This window comes from Lycorma delicatula, chromosome 7, assembly GCF_047948215.1.
Source record: "Lycorma delicatula isolate Av1 chromosome 7, ASM4794821v1, whole genome shotgun sequence".
In the NCBI taxonomy this organism is placed as follows: Eukaryota; Metazoa; Arthropoda; class Insecta; order Hemiptera; family Fulgoridae; genus Lycorma; species Lycorma delicatula.
This window is the reverse complement of record NC_134461.1, coordinates 80,721,035-80,748,898: the sequence shown is the minus strand read 5'-3', so window position 1 is coordinate 80,748,898 and position 27,864 is coordinate 80,721,035. Positions and strand designations below refer to the sequence as shown.

Here is a 27,864-nt window from a genome sequence, read left to right as displayed (position 1 = left end):
GGCAAAACAAGCCTTCAGTCAGAAATATAATTTGTTTACATCAAAAATTAATTTAAACGTCAGGAAAATATTTTTGAAAGTATATGTTTGGAGCGTAACTTTGTATGGAAGTGAAACTTGGACGATCGGAGTACCTGAGAAGAAAAGATTAGAAGCTTTTGAAATGTGGTGCTATAGGAGATGTTAAAAATCAGATGGGTGGATAAAGTGACAAATGAAGAGGTGTTGTGGCAAATAGATGAAGAAAGAAGCATTTGGAAAAATATAGTTAAACAAAGAGACAGACTTATAGGGGCAACCTGGAATAGTCGCTTTAATATTGGAGGGGCAGGTAGAAGGAAAATATTGTACAGGCAGCCAAGCTTTGGAGTTTGTAAAACAAATTGTTAGGGATGTAGGATGTAGGGGGTATACCGAAATGAAATGACTAGCACTAGATAGGGAATCTTGGAGGGCTGATCAAACCAGTCTAATGACTGAAAACAAAAAAAAAAAATAAAAAAAAAAAGTTAATAAAGGAGGAAGTCAGATTCAAACTGATGTGCCTTCGCCTTGTAAGATCCAAATATTTCATTAATTACAATTTTATTTGGCTGTAACTCTGTAACCAATGAAAATAAGTACCACTTATGATATATTGTTGAAAAGCTCTCAATGAGGACTTATTACTGCAGTTAAGAAAAAGTCCTAAATCTAAATTTTTATGATTTTGGGTTTTTTTTTGGACACTTTTGGTCCAGTTGATTGCAATCAAAAGTGGAGGTACGCAACTAGATGTTACAGCAGTCCTAAATCCAAAATTTCACCATTCTATGGCTAATCATTTTTGAGTTATGTGAGATATATATGTACATATGGACATCACGCCGAAACTAGTCAAAATGGATTCAGAGATGGTCAAAATGGATATTTCCATTGAAATCTGGAAACTGAAATTTTTTGCAATCACAATACTTGCTTTACTTCATACAAGGAAGTAAAAAACAGTGGTGTAATTAAGATAAACACCCCTTCCTGCTAGCAAAGAATAATAATGATTAATATAATATGTAGATATAACAGAGAAAAGCCATTCTTCTTCTGAGATTTTGAAAGTAACAAGCAGTAAAGAGTAAAAATGTTTCACTGATGGATAAAGTGAATGGTGGTCTCATTTACCTTTCTAGAAGGATGTTAAGATTTCTTCGGAAATTATTAAATAATTATTTGAAGTAATATTTTTGTAATTAATTCATAACACAAGCTCAAAACTTATCCTTGGGAATATGAAACAGAGATTTCTAAGTATGTGAAAAATCTAAGCTTGACCGGAGTTCAAATCTGGAATCTTTCGGCTGAAAGGCTGAGATGTTACCACTTTGCCGAGGACATTAAAAAAGTTTTATCTTACATTACAGTAGTACGGTGGACACAACTGATACCATTCCATCTGTCTAAAAGTCATTGTGTTAAAGCTCTTCAATTATTACTATCTTCTGTTAGTTTATTAATCATCTAGGGTATCCAGCCCTCGCTGCTTAATGCGGTTTACCTTTACTCAGCACAGTTCGGCACACCCCCTTATTCCATTCTGAATTCTTTACAGCTGGTTCATCTTCCTCACTTTTCCATTACCAATTCATTAATTCCCAACTATGCTTGGGAAGGAGAATCTCATTCAGCTTTTTTTTTATTCATTTCCTATTTTACCTCTCACCATTCATGCTTTACTACCATTAATTCAAATACATAATAAGTCTAATACATGATTTAATACTTAATGGAATTTACTGCTTGGTCCTGACTCTTAATACTTAATTTATACTACACAAAAAAAAAACCCCGATGAAACTAATTTACATAAAACTTACCAAACAACCAAAAACTAAGTAATACTAAAAAAGCTGGGTCATCTCTGGCAAACTGTGATTTGGTTTCTGAAAAAACAAAAAACAAGCAAATTAATGTAAAAATTTGAAATGAAATGATATATTGCATTAATTATGTTGAAAACTCATCTAAGACTCAGTCATTTTATTTACATGTTTGTAATTTTTATCTGACATAGTAGCATAAAAGTATGATAACTGTGATAGTGTTTTAAGTTTTTTTTTTTTTTTTAAGAGAGTAATTGCATCCCTTAAATTTTATTTATTCACAATGACAAGATAGTGACAGGGAGTACAATTCTGAAAACTGAAAGATAAATGCCAACAGTTGAAGCCACATTTATTAAATCAATTCCCTTAGATAACTGAAGTTAAACAAGTTAGTTAATATAGATTGCTGGTATATAGATAGCTATGTTAACCATATCACTGAAAATTTAAAAAAATATAAAAATTTGTCATACTTCAATGAAGTACTTTTTTAATTGTAGATACATATAATTATTATAAATTATATATGTTTTTTTTTTTAATAATAAAAAATAATTATCTCCATCCTACACAGTTACTGTTTTCTTCTACAAGAAAAATTTTTTTCTGGGAACTAAGCATAAATAATATGCGACATCCTGCAAAATCATTTGAAGAAATTAAATCTTGAAACAAAAATGATTTTTTAAACAAAAATATAGTTAAGAAATGTTCAAAAATAAAGTCATGCTACACGGGTTGGAAGGGACTTTAAAAAAATGTGACATTTTGAGATAAAGGGGGGTATAATAATCAATTTTATACGTCACATCTGGGTTTAAAAAATTTACATTTAATTAATAATATATATTAAATTTATCATAATCCAATATATGACTATGTATAAAGCATGTTTTTAAGTGAGGGCCACTTTAATATAAAAATAAAAGTGAATGACACAGAAAACACTTTATTAAATTAAAATAAACTTACATTTATAACTTTTCCATGCAGTTGCCATTCACTGGAATACATTTTTTATACTATCATTCAAGTAGCTTTGTTATTTTGTCTTCAAAATGTTATCCTGCAGTGATTTAAACCAATTAATAACATCATCTTTCAGTTCATAATTTTCAAACCTTTACGATGTAAGCTTTTGTGTTAAATGTAGAAATAGTTAATAATTGTTATGTGCAAGAACAGAATGGTACAAGAGATATTCAGTGATTCCCAAGTGAAGTCACTAATTTTTGAAAGATTTTTTTATGCAGCATGCAGTTGAGCATTGTCATGCAGAAACAAAATTCCATTAGACAGCTTCCCACACCTTTTGTATAGTATACCAAAGGTTTTTAAGAGTTTAAAATAAATATTGGTATTTAAGTACTTATACCATCAAGCAACTCAATTAATATATCCCTTTCTTGACAAAAAATAATAATAGCCATTAATTTTGCTTAAACTTCTTTGGTCTTGGAGATTATGAATGTTATCACTGCATAAATTGGAGCTCTACTTCAACACAAGTAAATATAAAAAACTCATCACTGACAAGCAGTTCATCTCCTTCATTTTGGTAGTGCTATTGAAATGTTTCAGCAGGAGCAAGTCACTTTTCCCTTTGTCCATCTATCAACATTTTAACATCTACCTGGTATACAATTTTGTAATCCAGTTTTGTCACTACAATTTTTGTAAGTCACTGAACACAAAACATTTGGAAATTCATTTGATTGTAAAACTGAAAGTCATCTGCTTTCATGAATTTTTTCATCCACTTTTTAACAAAGAATCATTTGTAATCACAGATGGTCAATTGTTACATTCTTTGTTAGGAACATTTGCCCTGGCTTCTTGAAACTAAAATCACATTTTCAAACTTAACCTTCACACAAATCACTTTGTCCATAAATACTTAATGGGCTTATTTATTTTTGCATTCAATTTAATTAGGTTATGCATGACAAATAATGCGGACTACGACTGGAATATTATTGCAACAGATACAAATAGATTTGCTACAGAAATGCTATCTACTTCTACAATATAAACCAGTGCATTCAGTACTTGCTGCTGAAAAAGAAAGAAAGAAAAAAATTATATATATATTTAGGACCAAGCTTTTTCATAATGTCTTATGAAAAATATGATATCTTTTTTTAATGTCTTTTATAAATTATAATGTCTTATTCTAATTTATCACTGGTTTATATTTTACAAGCAAATAGCATTTCTGTAGCAAATTTATTTATATATGTTCACAACAATACTCCAGTTATATCAGCAGTAGTTGATGTACATAACTAATTAAAATGAGTACTAAAATAAATACGCCTATGAACAGCAGTAGTACACTATTTATAAATTTTTATTCTAACTTACATAAGGTACATAATTTTTCTAAAAATACCTGTAAAATTATTGTTACATGGAACCAAACTGTGTGGAATGTAAAGCCAGCTGGTGGGTTGTACAGAGTTATAAAAGGAATCCAAAAATGATGAGTAAATATAAGATAAATCTGTTCACCTGTTTTAGAAAAAGGTTTTATGTTTTTTTAGATACAAAAGTTACCCTGATGATCACCTGATCAACCCAAAGAGCATCAACAAATAAAACAAAACATAACTTTGGGGTTTTTTGACTTTTATATATAGTAGTTTATAATAGTTTTTTAAGTTAGCAGCTTTTATTGTCAAGGAAAAATAAAAAATAAACAGTAACAATATCCTTAAAATCATAAATAAAATGGAGTACTTTCTTTTTCTGTTTAGCTGCTGGAACAACTATAAGGTATTACTTCAGATGAAGATATGTATGAATGTAAATGAAGTGTAGTCTTGTACACTCTCAGGTCGACCATTTCTGAGATGTTAGGTTAATTGAAACCCAACTACCAAAGAACACTGGTATCCATGATCTAGTATTCAAATCCATATAAACGTAACTGCCTTTACTAATATTTGAAACTTAGAACTCTTGACCATTAAATCAACTGATTTGCGATGAAAACTCACTACTAGACCAACTTGATGGATCACATGGGAGTACTGAATGAATGTTGAACTTGCTATGGTTTTTACTGGCAATAATTTACAACTGTTTGTAAATATACATTTCTTTTAGTCATTTATTTTATATTGTAAAATACATAATTGAATCATCAAGATTAATTTAAATCAGTCATTTTATTTCCACTTATCGCTATACAGCTACACTAATTTGATAAAAAAAAAATAGCTGTTTAAGAATATGTTAGAATTGTTTGATAATTGTAAAGTAAATCAGAATAATTCTGACTGACAATGATAATTTATTAATTATTATATTACCTTTTCGATAATGAAAATTCCTATAAACTTTCTGTGGAGCAACAAATAGATACATCATTTGCCATAATGCAAACTCAAAATCCATTTGTTCAAACTTAAATAACCTCCTTAGGTATCTATATCTTTTCACTGCGGCAGACATACAGTCTTTTCTGAAATAAAAAAATATAATTAGCTAACTGGTAAAAGTAAATAATCTTAATAAGTTCTTTGAAAAACTTATTTTTAAGAAAATCAGATTTCACAAAGCACTAGAATTATCAAAAATATTGAACTAATATATATCATAATAAGAGAGTCAAAAGTATTAAAACCCCTCAACAACTTTAAAACCGTTCCAGATAGACTATTGTAACTTTCAGGGTAAGGTATCAGTCAACTACTTCACTTTTTCACAAAAATTAGAATTTCAACCCCTTCTTGAGGGGGAGTGGCCCAAGGGTTGTAACTCAAATATTTTAAACGGTAACATCCTTTGGGTAATAATCATTTTAAAGGTCTCTTTAACACAAAAAGAATGGTAAAATAAAAAGTTGGTATAATATTTGTATCCTACATGGTGGTGGGATAAAGTTTGGATTTTGAAAATTACTAAATTTAGTATGTTCAAATAATAAAATTAAATAAAAAGAAATTATACTGAATTAAATAAACATTTAATCTAACTTAATTAAAATTTATTTTAAAAGTTAAATTTAAATAATTTTTATTTTTTAACAAAAAAATTATTTTTGTTCCAATTTAATGAGTAAATAAATATAAATATTGTCACCTAATCATACTGGTCTCTTACCACTGTTGCAAAAATGAAGCTTATTTCATGTTGTGTAATATTCCATTTAGTGTGTTTCACTACTACACTGTTATTTTCTTATGAGAATTTATTAAAGTTGGCTAATTGATTTTTTGTCTACCTAAACTGCATTTGTAAGCCAGTTTTGTTATTTACATCTTTTTACCTTTTTTGTCATGGCTTTTTACTTAATTAATTTTTTCTGTGCTACCTGCTAACATTGCTATCAACATGTAATTTAGTGAAGAGGAGAGGGTCACATTTTTAATAATGAGAGGCTTTTGTGATAATAATTAGACTGTTTAACTAAGTTTGTGAATTATTCAATGTAACATTTAATAATCGTAACTCCTATTTCAAAAGTTATACTGTCAAAAACATCAAACAATTGGAAGAAACAAGCAGCATTAATGGTAAGGGAAAACCAAAGAAGCCTAAATCTGCAACAAATAATAACAAATCATTAGAGATTATGCAAAAATTTATTGAAAATCCTCATTCCTCAGCCTGAACAGCAGCATGAGAACATAACATTAGCCAAATTTCAATGATTTAAACATTAAAAAGTGAAAATTTCAAATCCTTCAAAATTCATCTGGGCAAGAACTTAATGACAATCGAGGACTTGAGTTCGTGAAATTATGATAAACAATATTTGTGCATATCCTAATTTATTAAACAACATAGTTTTAAGTGATGAGGCCACCTTTTTTTTTTTAAAAAAATGACAATGTAAATTGCCATAATTGTCAATATTAAACTGGAATAATGTTAATCCAAATTGGTATCGTGAGACACATACACAATATCCAGTCAAAGTAAATGTATGAGCAGATATACAAATGTATGAGCAAAGAACTCAGGAGAAGGTTATCAAGTGTGGTGTATTCTTCCCTCATATGGGGCAGAGGTCTGGGTAGGTGTTTTGAGGTATAAAAGGTATATGGGAATACTTGCTGCACTGCATAGGAGATGCTGCCTATGGATTTCAGTAGCTTATCGTACAATCTCTAGAGAGGCTGCAGAGGTGCGGGCAGGTGTTATGCCAATTGACCTGCTAATTGCTCACAGAAGGAGTAAAAAATTAAGGATGCTTCCTTTTTCGGAGAAGAAATTGATTGTGGAATTGCAGAAGACTATAATCAATTGATCCGCGAGTCCTACCGCACCAACTTCTTACATTCCCAATCAGATGGTAAGTCCACCAAGCTTTCTCTCCCACATTCCACCATTGTTGCCAACTAATCATCAAATCTTGTAAATTTGCCACAATCAATCTCTACTGCTCAAAATTGCTCACGTTTTTAGTGATTATGGCTGATGGTCAGTTGGGTTTGAGAGTGTGTGTGTATGTTAGATGGTGAGTGTGTGTTGTGCACTCTGGGTGAGATTGTAGAAATTCAATTAACGGTTGAGTGTGCTTTGGTGGATAAGTAATGTCTTGTGGCCATGTCTTCATGATTGTTGTGCGGTATGTCTTAGTACCTGTTAGGTGTGCTATTTTTTTGTTTATGTTTTCCTCCTTTAGGTATTTGTGGTGTGCAGTGTGTGCGTATAGTGGTATGGATGATGTTTGCTTGTGGAGACCGAATGTGTGTGTGTGAGCCTCCTGAAGTAATGCTTTATTATTAGCAGTTTATTACCAGGGGTGGAGGTTTAGTCAGTAGTGCACAGGAATACATATGCATTTTCTGTAACAGCTTGCAGAACCTATTAGTGAGTTCGACACTGCTTTGGCGCCTGTAAATGGGGTTCCTCCACTTCAAAAGGAGAAAAAAGAAGGATATTGTTGGTGGACGATTGATAGGGCATATATTTATTGATGGAAATTTAAACACAGTAAAGTATGAGGTTTTGCTTCTCAACCATATCATTTCAAACATTCAAAACGTTGTTGGTCCCAACTTCCAAAACATTTGTTTTCTACAAGATGGTGCACATGTCATTTCAGTTTTCAGGTATGTGAAATCTTAAATGCATTTATTCCTGGAAGATGTATTGGCCGAAGGGTTCAAGGAGAATGGCCAGTGAGCTCCCCGACTTGTCACCATTGGATTACTATCTACAGGGCCACTTAAAAAGTATTATTTATCATAATAAGCCCCAAAATATCAATGGATTAAAAAACAAAATTTGAGAATTAGCACCAAATAACACTAGGGAATCATTGAATAATGCAGTATTGTCCTTTTACAACAGACTGGCATAATGTCAAACAGAAGGAGGACATTTCGAATTATTAAAATGAAATATACATAATTAAGCAAAAAACTTTATATTTAATAAATAATTTTTTTTTTTAATAAGTTTATTCAATAATATTCATTTAATCAGATTTTTATAAATTTATTTATTTGTGATAACAGTTCCTTAAATTATCAATGTAATTTTTTTCAAAATCCAAACTTTATCCCGCTGCCATTTTGGGTTCAGATTTCGTACAAACTTTTTATTTATGCCATTTTTTCTTGTCTTAATGCGACTTTTAAAATGATGCATTACACAAAGAATGTGACCATTTAAAATATTTGAGATACAATTCCTGAGCCACCCCTCCCCCCCACAAAGGGGTTTAAATTCTATTTCTTATCAAAAGGTAAAGTAGTGACCTATACCTCATCCTGAAAGTTACAGTATTCTATCTGGAACATTTTTAAAATTGTTGAGGGGTTTCCATGATTTTGACTCACTTTGTATAACTACATGACTATTATTAGTACTACCATCCTAACAAGTACTAATACTCTGGAGGACAGTAGTCTTAGAAGTCTTTCCTGAGGCACTTGACTGAGGAGTCAAGAAGGCTGAAATAAAATAACAGCAATCATTGCTTGGTTAGTGATCAAAATTAGGGTCCTCATACATCAATGTGGAGAATTTTGTCAGAGATATTCTTAAGAGTGTTGTATGGAGCTCCATGCTTGTATGTAGATCTACTGCACTGGAAATGGTGAAAGCCTGGATAATTCTCTCTTAGAATTTTTTGCACTTACATAAAAAAAGTTTTTAAAATGTATTTGAAATAAATTCTACATAATATAGAACAATCTACACCTTATAAAAATAATCGATAGTTAAGGAAACTATATTAAAAACAATTATAAAATAAATCACTAAAAACATTAATAAGTAAACAAATTAATAAACATGAACAGGACACATCAGTTACACATGCATGCAAATACAAGGATTATGGTACAAGATACTAAAATTAAATAGAAAATATATTTTTTAAATCATTACGGCCTACTCATTTTTCAAGAACACAATTATCATTGAAAGAAACATAATTCAACAAGAGTACAGATAAAATTTCATATTTTAACACATGTTAACTACATATTTCACAGAATAATTTCTTTGACAACATGTTTCATGTTGTTTTAACAAATTCTTAATATAATTATGTAATACAGAACAGGGTTTAATTAGATACATATTAATCAGAGTATATGTTTTGTAATATAAAAGGGAATTTTTCATTAATTTGTTGTTTTATACTAACTGTCCCAGTCTTTCTTGAGGCTACAACACATGTAAAGCACTTGAGACACCTGAAATTTTGGGATGCTGCTATGCAACTGTTCATTTGAGTGGCTGGAAATCTCCTCACTTCTTTATTTTCCTAATAAGTACAACATAAGATGTTATTTTTGAAAAAGATATGTCATTTTTAGAAGTGACCATGTCAGGTCATTTACAGTCATTACAGATGTTGGATTTAACATGTGTATATACATCTTCTTTTACAACTGCTAATTAAAAAATCATAATACTCTAAAACTACTTATCTTCTCCTCATCCAGACTAATAATCTTTAAATGCAAAGATTTTATAAACAATTTTAAACAAGGTGTATAATTATTTTTTATTATTAAATAATCATTTTTATTTTACTTATTCTTATAATACTGTAGTATGAGAATTCTACAAAAATTAATAAAAAACTTTTACTTTTACAATTGTTTAAAATCATCTCATCACAAATTTCCCTTTACTATAATTGTTTGCCCAATTAAAAGATAGCTTCATAAGTTCATAGTTCTTATCAATTTAAAATTTGTTTAGTGCTTGCCAGATGTCTAAATCTTAATACTTCATTGATTTCATGAAAAGTGCCAAGTTTGCAAGATGCCTCTTATTTCTGCTTGTATTGAATTTTGTCATATTTCATTTATGAAAGCGTTTAGATGTGATTCAGTATTAGTTTTAATATACGTAAATGCCCCTAGTTAGTATTAGTTGCACAAATTTAATCAGAAGAAAGATTTTATTCAACAGCTAAAAAGTTGTTATTTTATAGTTTATTTTGTAATAGTTATTAAACAAGCATTGATGATAACATGATTTTGGGCTAAATTTGTAAAGAAATGGATGAGAAACCTTAATATTTATGTAAATGATAGTGATTGAAATCATTTATACATGGAATTCCATGAAGTGATCCAATGAAGGTTGTTTGACCATTTAAAATTTTTTTTTCATTTTTTTATGTTTTTCTCATATACATTGACAATCAAAAACAGGTCTTCTTTATTTTTATCCCAGCATGCTTGTGAGTGGCGGCCATTTTTGTTTAGCAGCAAGTGCTCATTTTTATCAAACTTAATTTTAGTTATAAATGGTATCAAAAATTTTCTTTCATCGACATCTATTGTAATATACTTATATCTAACCTGTAAAAAAAAATTGCTAGCAATGTACTACATCAAAATGTGAATTTAGATAATGTTTTATATTCAGTTTGCTTTGTAAGAAACAAATATGTTTGATTTATGTATTCCAAAATATTTAATCTTACCCTACTAAAGGGCATTTGTGTGTGTGTGTGTGTGCATCCCCCTTAGCTGAGAACATGCTTACATGATCAAATGGTAATTACGTATTAACGCCACTGCGATTACAGCTTTAGGTTATGTTGACTTCGTGTACTGACAAATCGTACGTATATCAAAATAACCTAACTAAATATAACCTACGTTCGCTTCGCTCGCTAACCTCTTATAATTAACATTAAATATGCATAATATATACAACTTATTAATAATATAACCTTAATGTTATAGCACCGAAATCCAATTAATGTTAATCCACCGAAATCTGATTGACTACTTTGTTTTTAAATAAAGCTGTAGTTGCGGTGGCGTTAATACGTAAGTACCGATGTTTATTATTAGCAGTTTACCGATCAAACATACTGCTACTATTTTTCGATAAAAATAAATCAATACTGAAAATACTATAGATTATCCATTTAGAATCCCATGATATTTTGGCAGAAGTTAAGTTTGTCTTACTGCCAGGGCAACCTGCCAGGAGGGCTTAGCTGCGAAGGCATGCTGTAGACACACCCTGCAGCTAGTATAATATTAAGAACGTTAAAAAAAAAAATTAAAGAGACTCACAAATAAAAACGACTATTAAGGAACTGAAATTGTAACTGGAGGACAGAGGTTGATTGACTGTTTTGGAAGGGCAAGAATTTATTACATAAGAGACTGAAGAAGATACCTACAGAGTGAGAGATGATGAAGATACTTACAGATACCAGATCTTATTTATTACACAGAAGAGAATTCTATGTCAAAATTCCAAATAATATTTTATATGAAAATTGTTTATTTTGATGTGAAACGTCTTTAAAATCACACTGAAACATACAGGTATCAGAACAGAAATTAATAGCATAACAAAAAGGTCTACATTGTCATGCCTTAATAATTCTCTAACTATTAGTCTCAGAAACATAAATCCGGCGTCATTTCATAAATTGCATGGTCAGTTCGCCGATATAACTTTGAGTTTGCATCACTGGCAAGCAGGGAGGGGAACAGCACAGAGGGACCAAAACTGGTGGTCACACTCATTTCCATTCAGTGTAGCAACAGACTTGATAAGTCTAAGATAACTTAATCATGATAGCACAGTGATTTGCATGATTGTGTTTAGAGTTTGTCAAGGTAGAGCGATTTAAGTAATAATAAGTGTATTTTGGTTAATACTTATCTGTAAAAATTATTTATGGTTTATGTAAAAAAAAAAGTATAAAAATTCAATATGTCAGCCTCAGCCTGTGCAAAAGCCAGCCGGAAATATAAATTATGCATATCATTGGAAAGGGGGAGTATGGATCGCGTACCCCAATGTCTGGTGCCGAGTGAGCGAGATTGTTTCAGGAGCACTGCAAAACTGGCATGGCATGCTCAGTGAATGACGCCAATGGCATGACCATCTCTACCATTGCTGTACTCAAACTAATGGACATAACAAGTAAGGATAACACCCATACATCTGTCATAGATAAATATCATGTATCATATAGCGTGTTTTATGTTAAAATTAAACTTAATATGCAGTCAATCTCTCGTTTTTATTTCAATCCATTATAATAAAAGAGACTTGCTGACAATTTATTTGTAGAGTTGGCCAAATGAAGGAACTAAAATTTTCCAATGGAGACTTTCAGTTTTGTTCAAAAATACAATGGTGGCTCTCCCATTTAACTCTACAGGTAAGCTGGTTGGTCTGTAGCTCGAAGGAACTTCATCCAAGGTCTGTAACATTTCACGTTAAACCAATGACCATGCGCCCCCCGATACAGCCCCATCTGATTTTTTTTCTAATTTTGTCCATGAAATTTTTTATTAAAATTAATCCACAGCATGATAATCACCCAAAAAACAATATTGAAATTTTTAAAAGGTTTCAGTGAAAGTTGTATAGATAGATTTCTATTTCTTTTAATTTTCATCAGTTGAAAATTTTGGTAAAATGCATCCTGAGTTTGTAAATAAATAGTTTTATTAAACGAGTAGTAGCTTAAATTTTCTAAGTTCTTACCTTCTTTTTTTAAAGTGCATTTTGAGCAAGACATGCCAAAAATAAATTTTCTATGAAGAGCAGATGAACCAATGTAAGTATTTCTCAGCTTTCTTTGTAATCTGGTAGACACCTCTAAGATTTTAATTAAATAACCTGTTACGTTTAGTTAAAAGTTTGTTCCTTGAATTTCATTAAAGCAGGTTAAATTATTCATGCATAATTTCATAAAAATGCTAAATGAAAATAATGGATACAATTTGAAACAAATACGGCAAATAAATTAAAAACCCTTTTGCTTTAGTGTACAAAACACAAGGATAACATGAAAATAAAACATACCTTAATAATTATTTACAGTCGTAACTTTAATTATATATATATATATATATATATATATATATATATATATGTATACATATTATACTAGACAGGTACTGCTATAAAAAATTACATCAACCACACACATATCTATTAGAATCACAGTACAATATTTTTATTAAACAGCTAATATCTCAAGAATTATAAGCCCAATTTTGATAAATGTAATGCCTAAACATAATTCAGTCTTTTTTCTAAACTTCACTTTCAGGATCCATATAGCTCACAGAATATTATTTAATTATAGACTTAAAGTACTACCAAAACTTAAATATCACAAAAACGTTTGACTGGTCACCAATAAATATGTGGATAAATTTATGTCTGAAAATGTGCTCAAATTTTAATAAAAATGTTAGTAAAAGGATAATTCAGATCAGCCCAGCAGTTCTTGAGTTTTAAGCGAAGACAAAACTAACATACCTACATATAAACAAATAAATGGGCATTCTGATTTATACATAAAATAAAATAATTTATCAATCTGGAATGACTAATAAATTATAGATGAAAACAATTACAAATAAAGAATAAATTAATGAATCATAGTGCACTTATATGCATAAAATCAATACAAAAATAGATTGATTATAAATTACACAAAGATTATGTAAAATTTAAAGGAAGATAATCATACGTTAAAACAAATGAAAATGCAAGTACACAAAGTAGAAATCTAGGAAATTATGAATTTTGAAATTGAGGGAGGATCCCTTCCATAAAAATATGACATAACTAAATATAATGATAGAAAAGAAGTTAAACAAGAATTATTTTCTAAGAATATTACAAAAAATAAGAAATATATAATTTTAAATGAAGCAGAAACAGTATGCAAACAAATTAAGATAAAAATATAGGATATATTTAAAGTATAGGTTATGATCATTAAAAATAAAGATTAAATAATAAAAAAATCAGTATGATAAAATTGAATCTAAAATAATTGTATCTGTAATATAAATGATAGTGCCTACTGGTCTGAAAGGAACAGAAGATATAGCATTGTAAAAAGAAAACTGACTCAAATAAGGTCTATAATAAATTACCTTTCTATTTTTGCTGGTGATACTGAAAATGTAATTTTAATTTGATTGCTGAATTGTAAATTTAAGAATAACAGAGTCTGCAATTAGTAACATAGATTTAAAGTAGCCTGTATAAAAAAAATAATAAAGTTTATGGGAATTGTGATTGATGGTTTCGGTGATAGAAAGGTTGTTGGATGTTTCCCAATTGCCTTAATTAAAAATATTTGACACAATTGAAAAGAAGATATTCATTACAGAATGACATAAATGAGGAACACGATCCCTTAAAATCATAAACTAATTATATTAATTTATTTTAGACTGTCAATATAAAAATAATTTACCTATGTGTAACAGGTGGAGGCAAAAATGGTGAAGTTGCTCTAGTGACTGAATCTCTTCCAAAACTTGATTCTCCACTCTGAATTACCATATCTGCATACTATCTGTTAAAAAAATAAACCTATATAACAAAGTACAAAAAAATGAATTGAGAATTGTCATTGAATAAAACTCCTAAACAAAAACTTAAATTTATTCATTTTCCCTAAGTTTCTTTTCATTTAGATTTGTTTCAACAGCTCACTTATGATAATATAAAGCTCACTTTATATTACATTACAATTATTAACATAATTTTGTTATATTAAAAGTAGCATTCATCAGTTACTAAAGATGGTAAATAAATTCCTTGCTAGGTTAAAATTACCCTGAAAAACACAGCAGCTTTTCAAAAAAATTAAAATTACAAACATTTTTAGACCAACAATTAAAATAAATATGAAAAATGAGGAAGAATATCTGAATTATAATTCCTTAATCCTCTATAGCAAAAGTAGTATTTTAAAATAAAGTAAAAAAATGTCAATAATTTAATCTGTAATGTCTAGCTATCATCTTTATGAATCGTCATACATCATCTAATGTAAAAATCAGTATGAAGAAAATTCTACATACTTAGCACTTGAGTAAAATATAACTATAACATAATTTAATTCAATTTATATCCACAATTTCATATAAAAATTAAAAATATTTAAGTATACAATAGTAAAAGTACAAATGTTACATTATAATTACAATAGTAGAGTACAAACTTGAAGTAATATTTTGAAAATTTCAAAGTAATTGTTTAAGAAACTGCACTTTCAAACTGCAGAACATAAAGAAAGGTTTTTACTTCATAAAAACGTAATAATAATTCATCTACTGATCCCTTCATTTCTTTTTTTTAAATTGCATTTTACATTATTTGATTTTAAACTGATTTTTTATTTTGTAAAATAATGATAACGTTTGAACATAAGTCTCATCTTATATAACAAATACTTACACATGCAGAAATACATCAGTCTTTATACAAAATTAAAACATACTCAAAATATGAATCCAAAATTGTAATATGTTTGCAAATATCTTAAATAAAATTTATTTCACAAACACAAAATCAATTAGATACAGTAAAGAAGTTAGGTTTAAAGTTACTACTGCATATAGAAATACTAACTTCTTCATTAAAAACAATCACCGAAATTTTAGTTATTAATAGAAAACTAAAAGTTTAATATAAATATTAAGTGTTAGGAAATACTAATAAGAACCGCCGCAATATGAAGTACAAAGTACAATCATTATACTCCAGCAATCCTCAAATTCCACACATAACCTCAATAAATTTATCGTTTACGTCTAACTTTTATGAAAAACATATGATCGTTCATGCACTACCAATAACTTCAAAAACTTTTCCGAAATCGAACATAGTTATTGAAGAGGGAGCAATAACTCATTACAGTATTTAAAAAAAATTAAAATTTTCGGTTAATTATTCCGAATGATTAGTATTTGTCAGTTTTTATTGAGCTATCAATTTTAAAAATTACTATAGTTATGGGTAATTATACAACAGTTCTTTGATATGTTGGCATTACTGCTGTTCATGTATGGTTAGTTGACATGTGGTTATTACTGGTAGAAGTTTTATTAATTGGAAAATTGTGTTAAATTAATTGATAATATCAAAAAAGGTAATGGTAATAGGTGACGGTCAGCAGGTCACTCATCGGCCTGGATATTTAAAACAACAAAACAAGTTACATAAACATGGGCGCCATCGAAGTAAAGGATCAGTTGATAACCTCAACAAAGGTGATGAGTGTTTTACGTAGTTGTATTTTATTAATTAATATTATATTTTTGATCACACCCTTCAAAATTCTGTTAAACTTAAGTTTTCAACATCAACTCCATGACCCAAAAATAATGATTAGATAAAAATCTAATTGCAATGACCTCGTTGTAGATAATAAAAGTATGATTTCATGTTTAGAATACATGAAAATATATAAATGAATAACATATTTGATTACCTTATTCTTGAGAAAATAAATATAATAGAATGTAATAAAGAAAATATAGTTAATGAACGAGTAAAATTTGAATTTCGTGGTTGGGTGTGTAAAATCGTAATTTTCTTTCAATTTTGATATTCGTTTTGTATCTGAGATGGTAAAAATCCTCTATAATATTTTAATTTAATTTGCACATTCTTTCTTCTCTAATCTCCTTCATGTTCACATTTAATAAAAACAATTTATTCATTAATGGACGGACCATTTGGTTAGAATAGAAAATATCATACAAAAAGAAACAGTAACAAATAAAAAAAACCACACCAGCTTGAGTCAGTGTCAGATCCACTCTCAAAGCACTCATTAAAAGAATAAAGCAAGCCAGTCAAATAACTTCAGTTTAAATCTTTTCAAAGTAGCTACCTTCTAATGCTTAGGAAGCATATTAAAAAAATCTAATACCCCTACAGACCAGCTGCTCTTCTTAGTATGGCTATAAGGAACATTAATATCATGTTTATTTCTTGGGTTATACTCACATACAGTTAATCTCTGATTAAAATTGCACTAATTACCTGTAACAAACTATAATAAATATATAAAGATCATAAACAGTTAAAATTTTTAGTTCTACAAACAATGGCTGGACCTTTTCCATTAAGTGGCAGCATTTGTGTTGTTGGAAGTAGTGTAAACATGCCTTGGTGTAACCTAGAATGACATTGTTACGTATTGTCAGCAACACCGCAGTGACTGGCCCGCTGGCCACGACTTGGCAGTGGCAAATTATTATCACAGCAGTAATGGTTCATTATTTGATTGATTACAGTGTTTTTGCTTTCTTTAATTTAAGAAAACTTTTTATACAATTCAGTAATAATAAAAAATATACTTTTTACAGAAATAAAGATATGACTGATATAACAATAAATGAAGCTTCAATTTGCATGAATAATCTTTGAGGTCTGGAATGTTGTAAATTATTTAATTATGGCATGGTAGCAGTGGTAATGATGTGCCATGCGGCTTTGATTAGCTTATTCTTGGAATAATATTGGGTAAACTAATATTGTAGCAGCAAAAAAATAAAATAATAGTAATAGAATTAAATTTTACTGTATAACTAAATTCCATGTTACAACAAAAAATAAAAAATAATGGGTTTTAAATAATAAGGTCCGATTAACAAGCATATATATTTAAATCCATTTAAAAATAATAATTAGCTTCCAATTAATAAAATATGTAACAAATTCTATAGTCACATAAATTGAATTTGTATTACCCAAAGTTCAAATTATACTTTGATTTTGTTTACTATCTGGTACATTTGCAAAATGTATGGTATTTTTACAGATTTCTTTATTTTATCATGGAAGTTTATCTGTTTGATGTTGGTTTGAAGCCAACCTGCCCCAGACTCATTTCTTAAGTCCTTGTCATGCTTGCTGGAATTTCTGAATTGTGAAGTCACTCCTTAAGATCCACATATAAATTTTAATGACTCTTATCATTCAAATTAAGCAAGACTACTACACCAATGACTTTTTTAAACGAATCAATCAGTATACAACTAATTCCTCTAGAATGATTTTGTGATATCAAAATTGCTTAATCAATTAAGCATTATAGCATTTTGAAAAAGTATTAGTAATGGTTTATTGGATGTATCTGTTTAATTATAGTGTAATATTATTTTTACATTTGTATCTTTTTATGTACCGTTTCCTGTTTCTTTTACAAAATCCTTTTAGAAGGTCTATTTTTTTATATGATATGACCTGTTTATTTAATTTTCACTATTCATATTAGTTTAGTAGTTTTTTCAATGTTAATCATTGTTAGTTTCTCCAATTAATACATAATTTCATTAGTCTTTAACATAATCCGGAGCAATCCCTGTAAATTAAGATATGTTTTGGATATGAACAGTTTTATAAAATCATAGGGGAAGACCAATTAGTGATCAACAAACATAGTCTCTATTATATGATATTCATACTATTATATATGTGGTACATCCCATTATTCCTTATAATTCCAAATAACATTTTACGGAAGGAAATTTCAATGTAACAGAACTGCAGTTATGATCCTTGGGGCATATGTTTTGCTTATTAAAAATTAGAAGAGATCTGATTTGTTTTGGGATACGTAACTAATACATTTAAAATAGGAACTATACATCCCATGCTTGATAATTATTTATGTAATTTTAATCTTTATGAGATAAAAATATTGATTAACAAAATCATTCTTCTGATAGGTTAACCTACGAGGTGTCGCTTTAAAAAGCACAATTCACAGATGTACCTACAGATCTTATTACATTGTAATAATTATAAAAACATAAAGTATTTTTAAATAAAAATTAAATAGAGAAAAAAATTTAAAAGATAGATAAATAATTTTCAGAATAAAAAATAAATAAATGTTAGAGAACTTGAAATCTTTTATTAAGACTTATTAAAACTTTAAAAAATGTTATAAAATATTGATAAATTTATGGATTATACAAAAATAATGGTAATATAATATAAAAATGGCAATATATGTTTTTTTTTAAATAGCTTAAATTTTTTTCACATTGTATAAAATTTCAATTAGGTTTATTTTCCAGGTCATTTATACTGAACATCCTGGCAATTTTTCATTTTACTATTGTATTTGACAGACTGACATGATTTTTTAATTTTATTTTGGTAGAAAAAATAAAATCTCATATTTAAAAAGAAATAAGTGCATTATTTATAATATATTTTGTTACGAGTCTGTTTTGTTTAAAACTTAGTAGGTAGTGTTTTATAAATTTTTACTTTCTTCTTAAGGTAATAATTACGTAGAAAAATATTTTATAAAAGAAGTTAAAAATGACTGCGGTCTACCATCTTAATGAAGTCTAGACTAGCACTATCACTCTCTCTGTTAGTGTTTTACATAGTTTATTTTGAACTGTAAACTAATATTATAAATATATACAATTGTACACACATTGGTTTTGTAGACCTCATAATAGCACCAAATAAAAAGTTAGCATTGTTTACATCTTTTTTGGTGTTTTTATAATTTTATAAAATAAATTACTGTATTAAATTTATTTTTAAATTAAGAAACTCCTTTGTATATTTTTCTCCTTGCATTATATTAATTCATTATTGTATGCAAATTAAAAACTTTAGAACTTGACACTTCTTTCTTTCAAAACAGCATAAATTGTTTTCTGTATTATAGATTTTTTTTTGTTTCAATAAGTCTTAATACAGAAATTTCAGTTATCTTATTAACATATACTTATTTTTTTATTTTAAAAGAGTAATACATAAACAGTAAAAGAGTATTGTATGTTTGATTTTGTTAAAATTTAAAAAATCTGAACAGCTAATGGGGATGTTTAGAGGGTTGCCATTTTAAAATTATGAAGTTTTTTTTTATTCTAATACTTTTGCTCATCAACATAAATAAAATTATGGTATAATTTCTATTTAAATTACATGAGTTCCATCTGTTCTACACACAGTAATCAGTGCTGCCAATTTCTAATATGTAAATATGTATCCCAAAGGTCATAATTATTCTGCTTTTCAAAAATTTGGTAATTTGAAATTTTATATTGTTACAGATCAGGTTGTGTGTTAAGTTCTTACATTATGAGGTAAAAATTATACCAAAATTTACATTTAATTCAGCTGTTTTACAGAAATTAATTAAATACTTATTAAGTTATTTTATTGAAATTTATTACACTAATTTATTAATAAAATAATAATAAATAATTATATATATTATAATTTATTATTGTTATATTTTATAATATTAATAATTTGTTTAGTGCACTAGAATTAAACCAAATGCTGGCCTAGTGATGTGTAGAAATACTTAAAAAAAGAAGAAAGATAAATTTTTGAAAAAACAATTCATGTATTTTTTAAAAAGTCTGTTTTGTTATATTACATTTAGGTTTTCTTATATTTCAATTTTATTTTACACATGCTAAGAATTTCATTATATATGTTCTATATTTTTAATTATGTTATATTTAGTTTTTTTGTATCATTGAATCATCTAGTTTATCTATTATTTTATTGTTTGGATTTTTGCTATAACTAACAAAGTTTGTTGGTTATGTAGGTTTTTTGCTGACTTTTTTACCATCATAAACATTTCGAAGTGATGAATATTTACAGGTCGGGTACCAGTGAAAACATGTACAAAAAAAAATCGACAATTATTAAAAAAGGAAGAAAGACGTAATCAAGTAGCACAGTTAAGAAATAAGAAACGTGCAGATTATTTACAAAAACGAAGAGGCTTCCATGATGCACCTCATTTAGTTGCTGTTGTGGCACTGAGTCAAAGTATTCAGTATGATAAAGTATTTGAACTTCTTGAAACTGCTGATAATGAGGCTATTCTGAGGCATACTCCTGAAAATCATACACACATCAGGTTAGAAATTTCTATTTTATATCATTTTCTTGCGTAATAATGGTCAACTATTATAAAAGGCAGTAATCTTCAATTTTTTTTTTAAATATAGGTTCTTTTTTTATTATAATAAATCTTTTCAGAAGAAAACTTTATCAGACATAACTTTTTCTTTTGAGTAAATCATAAAGTTTTATAAAAATAAAATAAAAGCTGATGAAAAACTGTATTAAAAAATTGAATAGCTTTCAACTTTTCAATCTTCATTAAAAGCATTCTGAATGGTTTTAATACAATTTTCTAAAAAAAGACAGATTTTAGTGTTCCCACTACAGCAATCATTTATGCATAAATGTAACAGAGAGAGTAGTTTTATTTTTTAATGATGCTCTGTAAGTGGCTGTAGGAAACAAGCAGTGAAAAATTAATTATTTATATCTTATGTTTAACAGAAAAATTTATAAAAGTATAAACTCATGAAAGATACAGACATATATTTTCTTTCTAAGCATGCTTCAGTTATAAAAGCAGTGTACTGTTTTTTCTGAAAAAAATATTATGAAATCTAACAATTTCCCTTTCCTACCTTGAAAAATTCATTTTCTAAAAGTAAAAATTAGAATTTTAAAGCTAAGAGAAGATGAAAGTTAGAAAATGTAAATCTTCATTGTAGAACTGTTGTAGTTATTATTAAAACACATTTAAAAAAAAAAATAATTTATATCAATACTACCTGCATTAATAATACCAAACAATTTTGAAATTAAAATTCTTAAAATAAAAAGTGTTGATAAACAAACATTGATATGATTATTATTTTACCGATGATATGCCTTTAAATTTCAACAGAAGTAATGAAATTGTTGATAAAGATATATAGATCTTTTGTGTATAGAGTATTTTAAAGAATATGTAGCTTTAGTAGTTAAATTAATTGATTCGTTTGAGAAAATATGCTGTCTTTGAAAGAATTGTTTTTTTCATTATATTATTTTAGTACAAGTAACTTAATGTTTTTTTTTTTTGTTTAATAATTTTTTTTATTTTGACATTACTGTCAAAATAACTACCTCCTTTCTGCTTAATATTAAGTCTCTCATTTTTAGTCTCTTTTTTAAGTCTCTTTTAGTCTCTCATTTTATTATTAAAGGTGGCAGTCTCTAATATTAAATTTAATATTTTGAATAATATATGGATAACTTTGATAGAAACTTTATGGATACCTAACTTCTATAGGATCAGTAGGTTGATGCCAACAGTTTTCTTTTACTATATTTAATCATCTAGTAACAATTTTCAGCTTACCTGAAAAATCTGTCATTTTAGAGATTCCCTCCTTTGATTATAACAAAACTCATAAAGAAGCGTATCACTGTTTTAATTACAGACTGATTATCAACTGTGTTGTATGGTGATGATACAGGTTGCAGGTTCAAGTCCTGTTAAAACTTGTCAGGTATTGGGAAAATGATAAGACTTAAAACTGGAATATATAAACTTCTACATATAATTGATAAGTTATAATAACAAAATAACTTAAATGTCTTACTCATTTTTTAATAATATAATTTGTTTAATAGTGATAAATTCATAGATGAATATTCAAGAGTATTCTTTATAGAATATTCTGTTATTCAAGAGTATTCTGCTATAAAGTTTAATCTTTTTATTACTACTTTAAACTAGGGTTCAACCCTCAAAATCTGATTCTACTAGGAAAAAACCCGTAATTAGAGAAAGTTAAAATGCTGTACAATTTAATAACTGATTATCTAAATTTAATATTTGTTAAATTTTTTGGTTAAAATTGGTTTAAAATTAACAACTTGTATATGATAGATTAAAAAATGGTATTTATACAGATGTCACAAATAAAATAAAAATTAAATTATGATGAAATTAAATTCAAAATTATTTTACAATTATAAAAATTGAAATATAGTTTTGAAATCTTGCATAACTTATCAAAAAGGTGCTTGTGTACAATTAGTTTATTTTTAATTATTTTTGTGTCAGTGACAGGCATCTACACACATAGTTTGAATAAAATAATTGAAATAAGACTAGTTCTGGATGCAGCTCTGCATGTGGAGGTTTTTAACTTTTTCAAATTTTATACTGCTCATCTTAAAAGCGTTAAAACAAGAAAACTAATTACTTATAAATTGAAAAAAATTGAATAATTACAAAAAAAAGTAAACAAAAAAAATTTAATATCTAAGAATAAATTTTTAGTTGTAAAATTAACATTGAAAAGGTTTTGTTCATGATGTATTTAATTCAGTATATTAATTTTCAATATTTGAATTTTTTATGTACAGATATTCATTCACCACTTTCTATAGACAAAAACAGAAAGTTATTAGACAGAATTCTTTTAAATTTAATGCACAGAATAAAATTTGTTCTAAATCTAAGAAAAAATTTTTTTCATAAAATTTCTTCCCACAACAATAAACCATATGTTTTTTTGTTTATAATTATTTTAGTTTTTATGATCCAAATTGTGGTATTTTTTTAATGGTTGTTCTTTTTAAATAATATTATTTCACTAGTATGACAAGTTATAAAGAGAAGAAATCACAAAGAAGAAGTAGTCATCAATCAGTATTTATTGAATATAGATTATCTGATAAATATTTTATTGATCTTGGATGGACTAAGCTACCAAAAGGAAAAGCATCTAGAAATGTACATAAAACTACCCCGTGGGTCTGTTTTAAACCAAGGGAATCAGTTAAAAATTATTTTTACCCAAAAGGTCAGCTGGCTGGAAAATTAGAACCTAATGGGACTGGTATTTTATATTATATAAATGGCTGCCCTGCAGTTAAATTTTTGAATTCTTCTATAAAAGGTCAACGTATTACTTTATTTGGTCTTCATCATGATGGTAATGACAGCATTCCCATTGGTTATTTTGATTCATTGGGAAATTGTGCTATTTTTGACCATAAAGGGAAAGTTATTTTAAATTATGATCAAGTTAAAGGTGTTTATTATGATAAATCATTAAAAAAAACACTTATATGGAATTGGAAAAGAATAGAAAAATGGAGTAAAGAGCTATCTAATCTAGATGTGGTAGGTTTACACCATTCAAAATCAAGAAGTAATTTTATTGATCTTAGAATCCAAGAAAGTAAAACTAAGCTAGAGGACTTTGATAAATATGTCACCAACCAGTTATTGAATAATTCAATTGTAAACACTTGCTCAAAGTTTCAGTTACATCAATGGCCAAGAGGAAAAATTTTTATATGCATAATAAATGATAATTTATCATTGTGGATTTTAAGACAAGAGGAAGTTAAGCTTTGTTTTAAATCTAATGGTTTCTTTTTAAGAGTAGATGTCGGTGTTACTTTAGATCTAACTGACAAAGACCTGATACTGTCAAACACTAGCTTGCCACTAGTTGTAGGAAGTAAATTAATTTAGCGGTTTGTATAACTTCAGTAAAGGAAAAGAAAGTTAAGAAATTTTCAGTTTTAAAATAGAAGAGAAATATGTTTTAGGAATTTTATTAATTAAAAAAAGTTATAAAAAAGTAAATATTGTTTTTATTTATTTATTTTCATTTATATAAAATATATACAATTAAAACAAATTTTTGTATTTTACAATTTAGTGACTATTTCGTGTAGTTTTAGACCATATCAGTTAATAACATAGTTCTTTTGTATAATCTCTTAGTATAACTAAGTAATAACTATTTTCTCTCTCTCTCTCTCTCTCTCTCTCTCTCTCTCTCTCTCTCCTCCATCCCTTCTACTTCAAGGAAGGTTATTTCAAATCATTTGCTTCTGGTTTCCTAGTAAAAAAATAATTTGGGAAAAATACTTTTATCATATTTGTAAATTACCTACATAGCTATTATTTCTCAAAATAATTGCTACCTATATTCAAGCACTTATGACACCAGCTTTTGCAGACCTTGAAGTTTACTGCTTGGGCATCCGACCAGTTTTGAAACCCATCCATGAACACTTCCATCAGTTTCAGTATGCTAGCAAGCCAGCCAGACTTTCATCTTTATGAAGAAATTATAGTTAATCGCATGAAGTTCAAACAGTAGAAGGATGATTGGAAATCTTCCACTTTAACTGCCTAAGTAGAGCAGTGCAACCTGCAAGGTAGAGGAGCTCATACTGTCATGTAGAGAAGCAACACTCACTGATAGTATGCCACACTGTTTGTGTTTGAATTGTTCTTATCAAAATTTATGAAAAATTAGTTCTGTCATTAAATCTGTCATCACTTGCGAGATGTCATTGCAAGTTGAAACTGTGCGAGATGTCACATGACATCTCGCACAGTTTCAACTTTTGAACAAATTCATTATTCATGATTAAATTTTCCCCTTTTTCCACATCATATTCTTTTGGGTCCTCCTTTATAAATTAATGGTACTAGTTTTTCTTAGAAGTGTCACTTGCAATATATTACCATAAACACAACCATCTTCACTGCTCCTTTGATGATATTGTCTTTCTGTTTATAAAAAATGAATCGTGCCACTACAGTTAGAAGGTTAGATCAGTTACAGCAGAGAAGTTATAACAGGTTCCATGGTTTATTGACATTATTTTACTAACAGCATGGATGGCAGGTAGTTGTACAGTGATATTTATTACATGATGCTACTGACTGTTCAGTGTTTACTGTGTTATAGTGGCAACAGATTTATTTTTTACAGCCAGATTCTGGTGTAAACTTTTGTTTTATATATATTTTTACTTTTATATATTTATCTTATTGAAACTAATTTTTTTTAAGATTAATATTATTGCCCACTTTTTTTTGTGATAAGTAGTTAAACTTTAAAAGAAACGTAAGAATTTGCATGCATGCAGGGCACTATTCAAGCTACATAAAATTTGGTAGTTTTCCTTTTGTGTTTGGTACCTGGAACATAATCTGTGAGCATTCTTGCACCCTACTGTTGCTGGTACCTGATTTCCATGACAGATTTGTTGATGAAAGCATTCTCCATGTTCATCACTGATGGTACAGGATTATCTAGTAAGAAATCAGGCATGAATCCAAGAATTGGATTTTTTGGAACATATTATACCCTGAATGTTTGTATGACTAATAATAATTTACCCACATTATGGTAGATGGGAGGATTTAAAAACGTTTTGCACACTTTAAATGACCTCTATGCTAACTTTTCGACTCAATTATTTGTTTTCCCACTCCTGTCCAAGCTGCACAAAAAGCAGCATTATTTAGCCTCTGCAAATCATTTAATAACACAGTAACTTTTAAATTGCAACATAGTCTAAAAGTACTAATAGTGAATTTTTTTTCTAACAGGATTTGCATATTGTAATGTGTCTCATTAATGTTAGTTAACATCACATCACAGAGGGAAATTTGTTGGGATTGTCAACTTGTCATCAAAGGATCATTGAACAGTCTCCATTCTGTAGGTTTATGTTCATGATGCAATTCATCCACAGTACACAATTATTGTTACAATACATTAAACTATTTTCTTTAGAATGGTAATGATTCAATCTTTTAGCCTAGATCCCAAAAACTTGGGTTGTTTTTTCGACAAAATTCTGAAAAGGTCATTTAATAATTTCATTATTGTGTTCCTTATGTAACTTTTTATGTTGAATTCAAAAATTTAATCAGAACTTTTTTTTTACAAATTCATTCAGAATGAAACCACTGCAAATATAGGATGGAAGGGTTTATGAGAAGAGCATTCTGCTTAAAAAAATAGGATCATCTTGGTCCTCAGGTCAACAGCAGATGTGAGGGGCAATTCTTATCATGTTTATAAATTTTATTGGCAAAATATAACATTTTTTAACTAGTGGAGTCAAACTTTGCCATAGTTCTTTAAAAGTAAAAATCCCACACACATAACAGAAGTTATCCTAATCATTTACACACTTTCTTTATATATTTATTCACTAACACAACACTGTCACAGTAACTAAAACAGAATGAAACCTCAGTGAATGTCAGAGCGAACATTTAAACAATACTGGTGTGTTAATTGTATAACTCAGAAGATTGTGTGCTGATATGTCAGAATATATTGTAAATAAATTATCATATATATACTTTTATTTTTTTAATGTTAGAAATCATTTAAAATATTCTTTTATGTACATAAGTCTAAAATAATAAGTAGAATTCTGCAAAAGCAATACTTCAAAAATGTTAACATAAAAAGTGTGGGTAATGGAAAAATTCTGATAAAATTCAGCATAAAAAGTTAAATTATGAACACAATAAAACTTGCAGTGGCCAAAAACTGTGTTTATTATTGTTATTGGGTTACTAATTCCATTTTTCCTTTTTTTTGTAATGTTGATTGCATGTCAATTAAATGTAACAAGATTTATTTATCTTTCATAAGATATATTTATAAAGTATGAGAATTAATATCAGAATTAATAACAGAAATAAAAAAAATTGTTTAGTTCAGCTGTTTATGTGATTTTTCAAAACGATAATAAATAATCACCAACTTTATTCCCATTATTTCTTTTCATGTATAGAGAAATTCCTTTATGTTAAATAAAAACATGAAAAGATTGAATTAGTAAATAGTAAAAAAAGATTAGTAAATTGGCTAGCAGTTGTAAACAATTGTAGTTACTTTAAACAGGTCTTTTAATTAAAATGGATTAAAAAATTAAATGAAAATAATACTAAAATATTTTGGAAGTTTTTCATCAATATCAGAAAAGTTTCTTAATTTTAAATTAACATGATATACATGTTTGTAATATACATATATATTTTTATACATTCCCGACAGCCGCCAAAATACATCAGTTTTTTTTTGCTGTAGTTATTTACACAAATACTTACAAAAATCCAGAAATTTTCATTTTCAGAAAAGAGAAATACTCTTTTAGT

At 28.0% G+C, this 27,864-nt stretch overlaps 2 protein-coding genes across 7 annotated transcripts in view; one reads left to right on the top strand and one right to left on the bottom strand.

Moving 5' to 3' along the window:
- Unc50 (Unc50 RNA binding protein) overlaps positions 1–15,885 on the bottom strand; it is a 29,744-nt gene extending 13,859 nt beyond the window's left edge. For 2 of the 5 annotated variants that reach the window (XM_075371218.1, XM_075371214.1), the window contains exons 1-4: positions 15,531–15,885; positions 14,542–14,643; positions 5,174–5,325; positions 1,851–1,916 (exon numbers count right to left, since the gene is read on the bottom strand). In XM_075371218.1, coding sequence (XP_075227333.1) covers positions 1,851–1,916; positions 5,174–5,325; positions 14,542–14,630 — 307 coding nt within the window. In that variant the 5' untranslated portion in view covers positions 14,631–14,643; positions 15,531–15,885. Of the gene's footprint in view, positions 1–1,850; positions 1,917–5,173; positions 5,326–14,541; positions 14,661–15,530 lie in introns of all 5 variants that reach the window. The other 3 variants (XM_075371216.1, XM_075371217.1, XM_075371215.1) reach the window with 3 other exon arrangements.
- Positions 15,886–16,114: 229 nt separating this feature from the next.
- Tsr1 (Tsr1 ribosome assembly factor) overlaps positions 16,115–27,864 on the top strand; it is a 38,248-nt gene continuing 26,498 nt past the window's right edge. Inside the window, exons 1-2 of one of the 2 annotated variants that reach the window (XM_075370296.1) lie at positions 16,115–16,345; positions 20,733–20,994. In XM_075370296.1, coding sequence (XP_075226411.1) covers positions 16,228–16,345; positions 20,733–20,994 — 380 coding nt within the window. In that variant the 5' untranslated portion in view covers positions 16,115–16,227. The remainder of the gene's footprint in view (positions 16,346–20,732; positions 20,995–27,864) is intronic. The other variant, XM_075370295.1, reaches the window with a different exon arrangement.